Source organism: Pituophis catenifer, unplaced genomic scaffold, assembly GCF_029215685.1.
Source record: "Pituophis catenifer annectens isolate HBS135680 unplaced genomic scaffold, rPitCat1.0.hap2 SCAF_5, whole genome shotgun sequence".
Classification (NCBI taxonomy): domain Eukaryota; kingdom Metazoa; phylum Chordata; class Lepidosauria; order Squamata; family Colubridae; genus Pituophis; species Pituophis catenifer.
This window is the reverse complement of record NW_027256885.1, coordinates 91,089,260-91,102,606: the sequence shown is the minus strand read 5'-3', so window position 1 is coordinate 91,102,606 and position 13,347 is coordinate 91,089,260. Positions and strand designations below refer to the sequence as shown.

The window sequence follows — 13,347 nt, the reverse complement described above, 5'->3', positions numbered from 1 at the left end:
TTCATTTCCTTTTTAATATACCTTTTTGTTTTTATCCCGGAGCAACAACAAACATGGGGGATATAAAACCCTCACTTTCAACGACGTCTCCCCATGTTTGCCACAGTTATGTGTTTGCTCAGTGAATAAAAATCCTTATCGTGTCACTCTCAGGGAAACAACTCTTATATTTCTATCTTTCTCTTCAAAGATACAGTTGTTGTGGTCCACCAGCAGCATGCGGAGGTGGCAGCAGAGTCAGACAGTGAGGAGGCTGGGGAGGACAATGGGCCAGTCCTGGAGTCAGGGGAAGGCCCAGACGAGGGCTCTGCATCGGAGGCAGAGATGAGGCCAGGGCCATCTGGGAGCGATGTGCGGACTCCGGAGCCTCCAGAGGCGGACAGCAGAGAGGCAGAGGAACAGGAGGAGCCTGTTCCTAGTGCACGCATGTGAAGAGCTGCCAGAAGGCAAGAGCAGCTAAAGCAAAAAGGACGACTCAGGAGTAAGGCCAGGAGATGATTGGCCCATCCCATAAGGCTTAAAAGAGCAGCAAGGGCTCTTGGGCTCTTTGTAGGAAAGCAACGTTGCTACATTTGTTTCTTGTCAGAGTCTCTTGTTTCTGAACTTCATGGGGCTTTGCCAAGAAAAGCCTTTGGCAGGGTGCCAAAGAAGACAAAGGTTTGTGATAAGGCCGAAGGACTTTTTCTGAAGGACTTGTTTTGGAATTAATTTGGACTAAGCTGAGAATGAAGTAATTCTCAGCTGTTCTAATAAAATATGTTTGTTTAGGACTGATTGTGTCTGGTAATAACTACTTGGGCCTAGGTCACAACAACAGGCTGCATATCATTATAGGAACTGTCAGCATGACAGCATAAATCTCACTTGGTTATTTCTGGTCTTTTAGGACATGTTATTTTCCACATATTCCTAAAAACCAGTTAAATACAGGTGAAACTCGAAAAATTAGAATATCGTGCAAAAGTTCATTTACTTCAGTAATGCAACTTAAAAGGTGAAACTAATATATGAGATAGACTCATTACATGCAAAGCGAGATAGTTCAAGCCTTGATTTGTCATAGTTTTGATGATTATGGCTTGCAACTCATGAAAACCCCAAATTCACAATCTCAGAAAATTAGAATATTACATGAAATCAATAAAACAAGGATTGTACATAGAACAATATTGGACCTCTGAAAAGTATAAGCATGCATATGTACTCACTACTTGGTTTGGGCCCCTTTTGCATCAATTACTGCCTCACTGCGGCGTGGCATGGATGCTATCAGCCTGTGGCACTGCTGAGGTGTTATGGAAGACCAGGATGCTTCAATAGCGGCCTTCAGCTCTTCTGCATTGTTCGGTCTCATGTCTCTCATCTTTCTCTTGGCAATGCCCCATAGATTCTCTATGGGGTTCAGCTCAGGCGAGTTTGCTGGCCAATCAAGCACAGTAATCCCATGGTCATTGAACCAGGTTTTGGTACTTTTGGCAGTGTGGGCAGGTGCCAAGTCCTGTTGGAAAATGAAGTCAGCATCCCCATAAAGCTCGTCTGAGGAATGAAGCATGAAGTGCTCCAAAATCTCCTGGTAGACGGCTGCGTTGACCCTGGACTTAATGAAGCACAGTGGACCAACACCAGCAGATGACATGGCTCCCCAAATCAACACAGACTGTGGAAACTTCACACTGGACTTCAAGCATCTTGCAGTGTGTGCCTCTCCATTCTTCCTCCAGACTCTGGGTCCTTGGTTTCCAAATGAGATGCAAAAGTTGCTCTCATCAGAAAAGAGGACTTTGGACCACTGAGCAACAGACCAGTTCTTTTTGTCTTTAGCCCAGGTAAAACGCTTCTGACGTTGTTTGTTGTTCAGGAGCGGCTTGAGAAGAGGAATACGACATTTGAAGCCCATGTCCAGGATCCGTCTGTGTGTGGTGGCTCTTGATGCACTGACTCCAGCCTCAGTCCACTCCTTGTGAAAGTCCCCAACACCTTTGAATGGCCTTTTCCTGACAATCCTCTCCAGGCTGCGGTCATCCCTGCTGTTTGTGCACCTTTTTCTTCCACACTTTTCCCTTCCACATAACTTTCTATTAATGTGCTTTGATACAGCACTTTGGGAACATCCAACTTCTTTTGCAATTACCTTTTGAGGCTTTCCCTCCTTATGGAGGGTGTCAATGATGGTTTTCTGCACAACTGTCAGGTCAGCAGTCTTTCCCATGATTGTGATTCCTACTGAACCAGACTGAGAGACCGTTTAAAGGCTCAGAAACCCTTTGCAGGTGTTATGGCTTAATTAGCTGATTAGAGTGGGACCCTTTGAGCCTAGAATATTGAACCTTTTCACAATATTCTAATTTTCTGAAATTGTGAATTTGGGGTTTTCATGAGCTGTAAACCATAATCATCAAAATTATGACAAATCAAGGCTTGAACTATCTCACTTTGCATGTAATGAGTCTCTCTCATATATTAGTTTCACCTTTTAAGTTGCATTACTGAAATAAATGAACTTTTGCACAATATTCTAATTTTTCGAGTTTCACCTGTATTTTATCTGCCCCTAAAGCAGGAATTTACAGCATTATACATGAAATAAAACAAATCAAAATAAGAGAACAAATTGTGGCAAGAATTGCTAGAAGTTGGGTGACATGTAAATTTAACTCATCGTCTTCATCACCAGTGCCATCATCTCTGAAAGGCTTCATAGTCACAGGCACAGGTAGGGCAGCAAAAGGAACTTTGGAAAGTCAGCTGCCAAACTAGTGTGGGATAATGAACTTTCGGCTTCCTGCTGCTACGTTTCGCCACCCTTCAAATCAGGATACCTCTTTCAGCTGCTCCTTCCTTAACTTATATTGGCGCTTCTGTGATTCAAGTAAGTTGCCCAACTCCTTCTTCTGTTGACCCAAGATATGTTGCTGAAATTTCTTCTCTTCGGCCAGAGCAGCTTTTGCCTGCAGAAATGGGAGGAGCAGTCAGGGTCACCAATGATGGGAATGGAACAGAAAGATGGTTTAGCCATGCCTACATGCTGGCAATTTTGTACATAGTCAGAACATCATCCAAGGGTGTGGAGGGGGGGGGAACTAAACATTACTGCACATGTGACTAATAACTTTAAACCATCCTTTAGAGCAGAGGCCCCCAAACACTGGCCCATTGGAAAGCAGGCCACTGAAGTGGGGGGCGAGTCTGCAAAGCTTCATTTGTGCTCGTGCAGGATTTAGATTGCAAAACCATCCCTCCCGAAACTGCCAAAGCCACCGCCACAGGTTCATGGAACCAAAAAGGTTGGTGACCCCTGCTTTAGAAAGAAATGGGATTCCTAGTATAGGAAAGTGTACAATTTGACCTCTGGGAAGAAATGGCAAACTGCAGTGGAATGAAGAGCCGGTGAGTAGATTGTCTCTTTGTAATTCCTCTCTGGACAAGGAGACGACTTAAGATTGCCCACAAGTACACCAGATAGTTTGCTCCTCAGGAGGAGACCGCAACACTGCAATCTCTGGTAGATTTAGAGCTCTGTGAGATGCGTTATCTTGCTCAACCCACAGTTGGGGCTTATTTCTTTTTCTAATCACTTTTCGAAACTGCTTGTTGACTGCCGTTCAGCTATTAGGAACCTTCGGATTGACAAGTTTTACAACACTGGATGAGTTTCCTTCAATCCTTAATGAAAAAAGTTTTAAATACAAGTTTAAGTACTTAAAAAAATTATTTTAGAATAAACAGCAAAAGGTGATTAAAACAGTGATTTTGGAAAGTTGCAAGTCAGTGAGGGGCCAAGATAGATTTAAAATAAAATTTGGGAATTAACTGAAAGAATCCTTCCCATGGGAAAATTATTTTGTTTTGAATTCTCCTACAAAAATCATGATGGGATAAGACTTTGAAGGTTTAACATTAGAGGAAACCAAAAGGAACTAAAAATAACAAAGAGGAATACTTAAATTTGAGTTACTAATATAGGATGAAGCAAAATATTTTAACATGGGATACATTGAAAGCCTGCCTTGAACAATGTCAATTGTACAAGTGTCTGCCTCTAATTAGACTGTTTCAAGGATGTTAGGAAAGAGGAACAGGTTTTACTTGTCAAGATTGAGACTGAGCTGAAAGCAGGTTTAAAAATGACAGCTACAAGAATGATATGGAAAAATATATTCTGGATATACAAAAGAAACTGGCTGATGTCTTAGTAATTAAAAAGGATAATATACTGAGAGTAATTTTCCTGTACTCAATTTACAGAAGAAAGCTTTGAAGAATTTTGTAGAGGGGACAAAGAAAATATGAAAAGAAGTAACGTTCTATGACATTATTTGAATGGGATCAAGATTGTTAAAATCAAAGGGAAGGAATATCAAGTTGGTTCATTTGTTCAAGGTTAAAATAGATATGCTGTTATCTCCAGAAACCTCACAGTGAACTTTTGCTGACCAGGACTGAGATGACAAGAGATGGGAAGCAGGAAGAAGAGATCATGTGCTGTATTTTAAGAGAAGGTAAAAAGTTACTAAAATTGCTTATACTTGTGATGAAGCAGAAGTCATTTCTTTGTTATAGTTCTTTTTTTCTTTATTATATTCTTATTTTTGTATCTTTTCTATTTTTATTTTCTCCCATTTTCTGCACTTTCTATTTTTTTGTATTCTATTATTTTTTAGTTGTATTAGTTTTTAATCTCTGTAATTGTAATCGTTAATAAAAATGTCATACAATAATTGTACAATTTGTACAAGGCATAACATTTCTTGACAACCAGAAGAATTGGTTGTAAACACCTTTGTCTAAATTATTCAATTCTTTGGGGGAGGATGTTTTAATTTTAAAGAATAGATCAGATTCAGGAACATAGGACCTGTTATGATCGAACCTATTTCTGTTTAGGATAATTGATCTCCTTGCTTTGATCTACCAAAGTTACCAGATCATTGCTGATGTGGCCAGAAGGAATGGGAACAATCAGAACAGTATGAGTTAATCAGAGAGGCTCTTCCCAAGCAAACCTGCAATGCTTTATTTAATCTCACAAGAGTTGGGTATAAATGTGTATGAGAAGGAATAATCAAAAGGAAATAGGGGAAATAATTACTTCAATCTGGAGATACTCTTTCACCAAGGATTAAAAATGTGCCACCTACAACAGTTGCCAGTACTTTGGTGACACCCCTCAAGGTGGTGATCAGCTCAATAAGAATGGGTGGTAAAAATACCGAAGTCTCATGAAATTACCATCCATTTGCAAGATTTCAATCTTCTCTCATGAGACTTCGCAGTATTTCCATCAAGAATGCTGAAATGTCTCAAAATTTTGGGATTAGTATTAGCAATTTTAACAATTTTCCCTTCCTTCCTTCCTTCCTTCCTTCCTTCCTTCCTTCCTTCCTTCCTTCCTTCCTTCCTTCCTTCCTCCCTCCCTCCCTCCCTCCCTCCCTTTGAAATAAGCTGTTTTAGTGCCTGCTATACTAAAAGGGGCTTAATTTTTGTGTTACCGGACAACCACTGCAACTTGTGCTGGAGACCAGTTTCCCACCTTCCCGCTCTCATAGGAATTCATTTGTAGTTTCTATCCCTTTGGCCAAGTGATCTTCCATCTCCCTATCTAAGTCTCCCGTCCTCACCTCTTTCTCAAAAATAGCCTGATGCTTCTTGGCCAGTTTTTCAGCCTCAGCCGAGAAGTTGTTGCGGTGGGCCTCAAGCTCTTTGTCGAGGCGCAGCTGGTGCTCATCCAGCTCAGCCCGCAGTTTGTTCTCCAAAGCCAGCAACTGTTTCTGATGTTGACGCCGCATCCGTTTGTAGCCGCTCATCTGATCCCGCAGTGCTGAGTCTTGCTCATGCTCCTGGATTTGGCGAGTCACCTGAAAGGAAGGAACGGAAGAGAGGAAGAAGAGAGAAACAGGAAAATTTAATTTAATCCAAAATTGTGATATGTAGACAACACCATTCATGAGTTTATTACGGAACTAATCCTGCCGTGGGGTAAGAGGAACAATACACTGAAGTGTGCACATTCAGATCTGAAGCAGGCAAGGATCTTCTGATCCGGTATTAGCATCTTCTCACTCCCTCTTGGCTGATCCTTCAAGAATCTTACCTTTTCCTGGATTTGCATGGTGCCTGAAGGGGCTCAGGAAAAATTACCTGCCAGTTAAGGAGAGGTTAGGGCAATGGGAGACAGGGCAGCAGTGGGCAGTTTCCCACTACCACTTGCGTTGTGCCAGCCCAAGAAAAGGCACAGCTTGTTGAAGGAGCTTCCAAAAAGTAGAAAAAGAGCGCGCACACTGGATCCTATGTATGTACCCTTGTTTAGTTTAGTTTAGTTTAGTTTAGTTTATTTGATTTGTATACCGCCCTACTCCCGATGAACAGCCAAACAATAAAATACATAAATACAAAAAAATTAAAAACCAGATAAAATCAAATTAAATCATTTTGGCCCGGACAAATTAAAACACCCCAATAATTTAAAAACAGATTAAAATTTACATATTAAAAGAGGGAGGAGATTAGGCCAAGCCCGCTTGATGGAATAAAAAGGTCTTCACAGCGCGGCGGAAGGTGCGCAGATCCGGGATCCTCCGTATCTCTGGGGGGAGCTCATTCCAGACGGTAGGTGCCCCCACAGAGAAGGCTCTCCCCCTAGGGGTCGCCAGCCGACACTGTTTGGCTGACGGCACCCGGAGGAGTCCCTCTCTATGAGAGCGTACTGGCCGGTGGGAGGCTATTGGTGGTAGTAGGCGGTCCCGTAGATAACCAGGTCCTAAGCCACTTGTGCACTTTGGATCCAACTATAGCACACCTTTAGTGCACATAACTTCCCTTGATGCAGGGGTGGGTTCTACTTACCTTTACTACCGGTTTGCAATGGGAGCGTGTACGCTTCTGCGCATGTGCAGATCGTCCATTATGAAGTCCAGGCGGGTGGGTGGAGCCTCCCGCCGCTTTTACTACCGGTTCGCAAGAACCAGACAGAACCGGGAGCAACCCACCACTGCCTTGATGGTAAAGAAACTTAACAGGTTTTCATTCAAGATGACTCAGCTTAGATCAACAAATGGAGTAAAACATGACATATTCAGAAGAGTAACATGATTCTTATTTTGGCATAATGATTATTGAAATTGGGAATGCTGGTTTTGCACTTTTGATATAGATACCATGTGAAAACTGAATTCAGCTCTGAAAGGATTCAACACAGATAAAAAACAGGAAAAACATTGAATCTCCCAAACGTGCCTTTGTTAAATCCCATCTTTGTCCACCTGGTATGGTTCTACTCATTTTACATCCTTGCCCTTCCTTCTGTAATCCTTACCTCTATCATCATCCAAATATTAAATATCATATCTAGCTTCTGAAAGTTTGCCACCCCCACACCCGTTGCCTTCTAAATTGAATAACTGAAACAGTCAAATCATTAATGATTCAGAATTTCTTTAATTGCATGGGATTTAATGAAGCAGCTGTCTTTAAGAAACAGAAGCATTCACATTTTAAATAAATATTGCTAACCTCTCTTAGAAAATTGTTGAAAAAAATGTTCTCAATACAAAAGGTGCAATTTCTGGCACTTATCCACTGTTCTGGTCTTACCAAAGGAAATGTTAAACTATTTTGCTTGATCAGCTCCTAAATAACGCTAAAAATAATAACACTTCCCAAAGCCATCTTGTTCACCATGAATATACTTTTTTCTTTAAACAGGCAGAACAACTGCATTTCAGGTAGTTCACAGATTTCTTTCTGTCCTAATTTTCTCTGCTTCTTGCTTAACAACTGCACTGCAGCAAATTCCTACAGAGGGCTCCAGATGCCACAAACATTGAAACTTCACTGACTAATACATTAAGAGAAAGGAAGAAGAAGGTTTAGTAGGCAATTTATGAAGCTACCAACAAAGGAAGGAGACTGGCAAAACAAAAGGGACTGAATCCAACTGAGATCAAGTTTGGCGTAGGGATGAAGGTGCTGGACCAGAAACCAGGAAACTGTTGAGTTCTAGTCCTCCTTTAGGCATGAAAAGCAGCTAGTGACTTTGGCCACACTCTTAATCAGTCAATCCATCTCACAGGGTGGTTGTTGAGGGAAAAATAGAAGGCGAGACCATTCTATGCACTGCTTTGAGTTGTACAAAATATGAAGGCAGGATTATCAATGTAATAATGCAATAAAATATAAGCAAGTTTCTCCCCTCACCAGAGAAGCCGTACGAATGGTGGCAAAGTGATCTCGGTTACGGCAGTAGGCACGACGTCGGGCAACTGACGATGAGCTCTGGGGCTCCAATTCCGGCTGGTAGGGATCATCATACAGATTGTCATGGCCCTGAAAAGCATTAAAATGCACATAAGAAGCTATGCCTTAGCTTCTAACATTGACTCTGCAAGTTTTCCTTTAAAAGGCACAAACAGAATGTAGAGTCGGCAGATCAAACAGCACTTCTATGAGTAATTTAGGTTTAGCCAGTTTTAGGAAGTGGAAGTGTGAAAATATAGTGGAGCAGGACCACAAGCTGTTATATAGTGTACTATAGAAGGAATTCCAAGATTTCAGAAATTTAAAGTAATATAGTCCCTAAGGCAATCTTCCAAACTTGACGCCATCCAGATGTGTTGTGGCAGTAATTCCTAGAATTCTAAGCAACTGGAGGGTGTATCAGATGAACATCTGTGCCATGTTGAGGAAACCTGGGTTGAGGCTTCAACTTCAGTCATGTTTCCAGTCTTAAGCACAAAGCAAGATCACATGGACAGACCAGATTAACCATGAACAGACTAGGCATTTGTCTGTAGTCATCTCAGTCATCCAGGTCATGTTTGTCCCAAATGTGTTTTTTCAGGAAAGTCCAGTTGCCTCCTGAAAAAGTACCTTTGGGACAAGATTAGGCATTTGTAATCTAGTTGGGTTTCCTCCAACTGCTGTTTCCAAAGTATGTAGAAACGTAGCTGCAATCCCAAGAAATGTAGACAGCTAGGGAAGACTAGTCTAGAAAAGAACTGATTTTTCCCCCAAAAGCAAGGGGGGATGGGAAAGTGTACCCACCCACATCCAACATAAGGAAGCAAGTAGGATGTAATGATCCACTGGAATCCAATTCCGTGATCAGCAGCATGCTTCTCTCTCTCCTTTCCCATCCCCCCCCCGACTTCCATTTTCTCTACCAAGAAAATGGATTCCCATATCCTTATGGTCAATTTGCAGGCAGGCTTACATTTTCTATCACATGCTAGAAAATATTCCACAAAGTTTCCCAACCTTCGCTTTATTCTGAAATTGACATTTGACTGTTCTTGCAGAAGCACACTGAGTTCTATACCGGCAGACGGTGGATGACAGAGCTATTGGAGGTGACGGTGTGCTCGCCTTCCTGCATCATGGCAATCTCAGCCCCGTCATCATCATCTGAGGCATCGGCCAGGCTGTTCACGCTGCTGCTCTGACTGCTGGCACTAATGGACATACTGGGTACTGAGTGGCTGCTCTCCATGCTATTGATGGTTCCTGTCCGGTGAAGAAACTGCTCTACTTCCTGAAACAGCAAAGAAGGATTAAAGGAGGGAGGGAGGGAGGGAGGGAGGGAGGGAGGGAGGGAGGGAGAGGGAGAGAGAGAGAGAGAGAGAGAGAGAGAGAGAGAGAGAGAGAGAGAGAGAGAGAGAGAGAGAGAGAGAGAATGAGAGAGAGAGAATGAGACAGAGAGAGACTATGTGTGTGTGTATAGGAAATGGTCTTGGAGTAAGGAAGCCTCCTGCACTATTACTCTCATGATGGTGAGAGAATTATGTGAGCTGAGGTCCAAGAAAGCCAGGGAGAACTGTATCAGAGAAAGTGGGAAAACAACAACAAACCTCTTCCTCTTCGGGTGCCTCTGCATTTGGACCATTCTGAGCCTCCTGGAAGAGGATTTTCTTCATCTTGCGGTACTGGAGATTGTCAAGCTCCCTCACTGCATCCTTGGTCCTCTGAATCAGGTCCATGATAACTGTCTGGGGCCGCTCCCTCAAGAGAAAGCAATGCTGTGGAGTCACAGGAAGAACTAGCATGAAACCAAGGAAGTAAGTCTGCAAAAGGTCTCTAAAGTTATCCACCAATCTCTTAGAATTTGTGATCTGAGCAATCCTTTTCTATTATTAAGTACACTCACAGAGTTGGATAACAACCACTGAGATTTCTTAGGACCTAATAACTATATTTCTTTAACAACAATGCATAATTACTCTCAATTTAACTTGAGTAAACCTAGATTTAACATGTAATGGTTACTCAAGTCCATTTAGGAACAGAAAGTGAGAGAAACTCAAATACCTTGGAAGACAGAATAACTCATTGCTTATCAACAACAAGGAAAAAAATCAACCAAAATCAATGCTAGGTGTACACTTTCAACACACAGTTCTATAATTCTATGAATCCAATGTGAAGATTCAGTATTTATCATGGGTCTGTGGGGAATAAATGATGAAGAGTGTTATTTATTAGGGTGTTTCCCTAGAAACATGTGTACCAACATTTTTCATGTATTACTAGTTCCTGATGCTAGCTTTTTCCTTAACACATTCTTCTAATTTAAATATCTAGTGTTCTTATCTTTACTTTAACTTCTTCTTTTTGTCCCAGATGGGATAAAATGAATACAACTTCCACAGCTACAGGCATAGTGTGCCGGGGATGTGGGGTGGGTGGGGGGGAAAGGAATCTTTCAGGAGTGAAAACAGGTGGGAGATACCTTAAGCAGCACATCAGAGGTTGGACGGTCCTGGGGGATCTTCTGCAGGCATGAATCCACAAAATTTCGGAAATATTCAGACCTGAAGAAAACAGGGAAGAAAGTCAGGGATTCATTTGAATCTATAAACCTCTCTTTTTTGTAAGCTTAAAGCGGTTTCTGGAGTTTTCCTTACCAATGACTAGATTGCAGCAGTGGTGAATCATTCTGGGCGATGTGGTATAAGGCACTCATAGCATTCATGTTAAAGAGGGGTGGTTTGCGCTCCGCTAAAGATACAAAGACAGTAATGTTAGCAGCGGTATTTGTGGTTTTGCAGAAAGCCCTCTTCCACATCATTCCCCCAATTAATTCCAACCTATAAGGCTGGATACCATACCAAGTTCAATGCAAGTGATGCCAAGTGACCAGACATCCACCTTGCCATCATACTGCCCCTCATCCATGGCTAGAATCACCTCGGGAGCCATCCTAGAAAGAGAGTGCAAGATAAAGCAATCATGCTGTCAGGCCTGGAAGCCATCTTTTGCATGGGGCCTTCAGGCCTGCCACATTTAGTACTGTAGGAAACTGGGAGGGGGGATTGTATGGAGCAGGGTAGATATATAGTCATAATAACATTCCTTTCTCAGAGAGTCAAGGACATTTTGCCCTGCACCTGGAGGGGTGTGACTGGGAGGCATCTCCAGATGGGACGGTGCTTTGATTGGACCATGTGATGGACATGTGAGTGCTGGGCAGGGACCTGGACTTTCCTTTGGGTGGGGAAAACCTGGAAGCTTTCAGATTCAGGTTTTCCCAGATGTACCAATATGACATCTCTAATAAAATGGAACTTTTGAGGAACTTCAAGCCTCAGAGTTGTCTTTCGTTGGGGGTGTTACTTGGAACCCTAACACATGCATCATGACTTAGCAATGGCTCACATTGTTACATAGAGCCTGGAAGATTGTTCCATCGAAGAGCTGACCCTGGACATAGACCACAAAATACTGCCGAATTGTCAATGTTGCTATTAATCAAAAGGGGGAAATTATTAAACACATGAATGTGTATTATTAATATATATTTAATATATTTCGGAATGTCAAACTCAATTTCATTGAGGGCCACGTCACGGTTGTGTTTGACCTCAGGGGGCCGGTGGTGGTAGTGGCATGGCCAGGGGGTGTAGCCAGCTCGATGTCACTTGAGGCTCCATTTTTGGCCTCAATGGCCTCCTGCAGCTCTCCGCCAGTGAAAATGGAACCTGGGGAAACGTGTGCGGCCTTCCCAATTTAATATATTTCAGGGGTGTCAAACTCAATTTCATTGAGGGCCACATCACGGTTGTGTTTGACCTCAGGGGGCCGGGGGTGGTGGTGGTGTGGCCAGGGGGTGTGGCCAGCTCGATGTCACTCGAGGCTCCGTTTTCGGCCAGAACAGCCAAACTGCAGCCTTCTGCCAGTGAAAACGGAACCCAGGGAGCTGCACGCAGCCCGCCCTGTCTCCATTTTCGCTGGCAGAGGCACCATGGGACGGTCCTTTGCTGTTTCCAGGGCAGCTCCGCAGGCCAGATTCTAAGCACCCCACGGGCTGAATCCGGCCCACGGGCCTTGTGTTTGACACCCAATATATTTCATTTTCTTAGACCCATTACTTCTTGAAATGAGGCTCCAAAGCATGCCCCTCAAAATTCACATATGGTGCCCCCCCAAACTGGAACACTCCTGAATTACACCCTCCAATCTTTGACCTATAAAAAGAGAAGACTTCATATTTTTTTTAGAATCAACTGTTGTCAAAACTACACTGGGACTCTTTGCAAAACCCAGGGAACCTACATTTTTAATTATCACATTTGTTCTTCTTCAAAGAACCAGGGAGTCTCAAATGCATATCTACTCCCTCTCACTGTCTCTCCAGCCACACCTTCACTCTTCCTAAGTGGCTAGGGTATGAGGATATGGTCAATAAAGTTATTCCTGCTGTTTCAGATTACACAAAAATCTCATTCTGCCAGTTTACCAGTATGGGGTGCCAACAAAGGAGTTAGCAGGAGCAATGATAGAAGCTGAGCCAAAGTCCCCCAGCTTCACTTGTCCTGGTTCAGTCAGAAGGATATTCCCAGCTTTCACGTCCCTGAAAAGACAAGCACAGTAATTAAAAACTGAACAGAGAAACAGAGAACACAGTGGACAAATATGGGCAGCCAAGATGAAAAGGAGTGTGAGTGGCAGGAGAAAACAGGAAGAGAACGATTAGAGCAACATTTATATGGACCAGGACGACCAGGAGAAAGAGAGAGGGCTGCATTAACAAACTTCTATATTGGTAATGGCCTCTTGACTCTCAATAGTTTGATAGCAACAAGTGAAAGATTTCTACTCAACTTAAAATTAGGCTGCTGAAATGAGGATTTTTTTTTAGTAGAAAAGTGTATAGCAGGGGTGTCAAACTCGCAACGACACGTTGTCACATGACATATCGCAACTTTCCCCCCCCTTTGCTAAAACGGGGGTGGGGGTGGCCAGCATGTGACGCATCTGGCCCGTGAGTTTGACACCCCTGGAGTATAGCATAGTTCTTGAGTTGAAAACATATAGGTAGTCCTTTTTAGCGGTCATTAAGCAAAGTGGTCACTAAGT

At 42.8% G+C, this 13,347-nt stretch overlaps 1 protein-coding gene across 2 annotated transcripts in view; it reads right to left on the bottom strand.

The window, feature by feature from the left end:
* TAOK2 (TAO kinase 2) overlaps positions 1-13,347 on the bottom strand; it is a 131,981-nt gene that overhangs the window by 70,165 nt on the left and 48,469 nt on the right. For both annotated transcript variants that reach the window (XM_070944577.1, XM_070944576.1), the window contains exons 7-15: positions 12,728-12,841; positions 11,100-11,191; positions 10,896-10,989; positions 10,721-10,802; positions 9,843-10,010; positions 9,314-9,526; positions 8,194-8,322; positions 5,619-5,855; positions 2,820-2,948 (exon numbers count right to left, since the gene is read on the bottom strand). In XM_070944577.1, the coding sequence (XP_070800678.1) occupies positions 2,820-2,948; positions 5,619-5,855; positions 8,194-8,322; positions 9,314-9,526; positions 9,843-10,010; positions 10,721-10,802; positions 10,896-10,989; positions 11,100-11,191; positions 12,728-12,841 (1,258 nt within the window). The remainder of the gene's footprint in view (positions 1-2,819; positions 2,949-5,618; positions 5,856-8,193; positions 8,323-9,313; positions 9,527-9,842; positions 10,011-10,720; positions 10,803-10,895; positions 10,990-11,099; positions 11,192-12,727; positions 12,842-13,347) is intronic.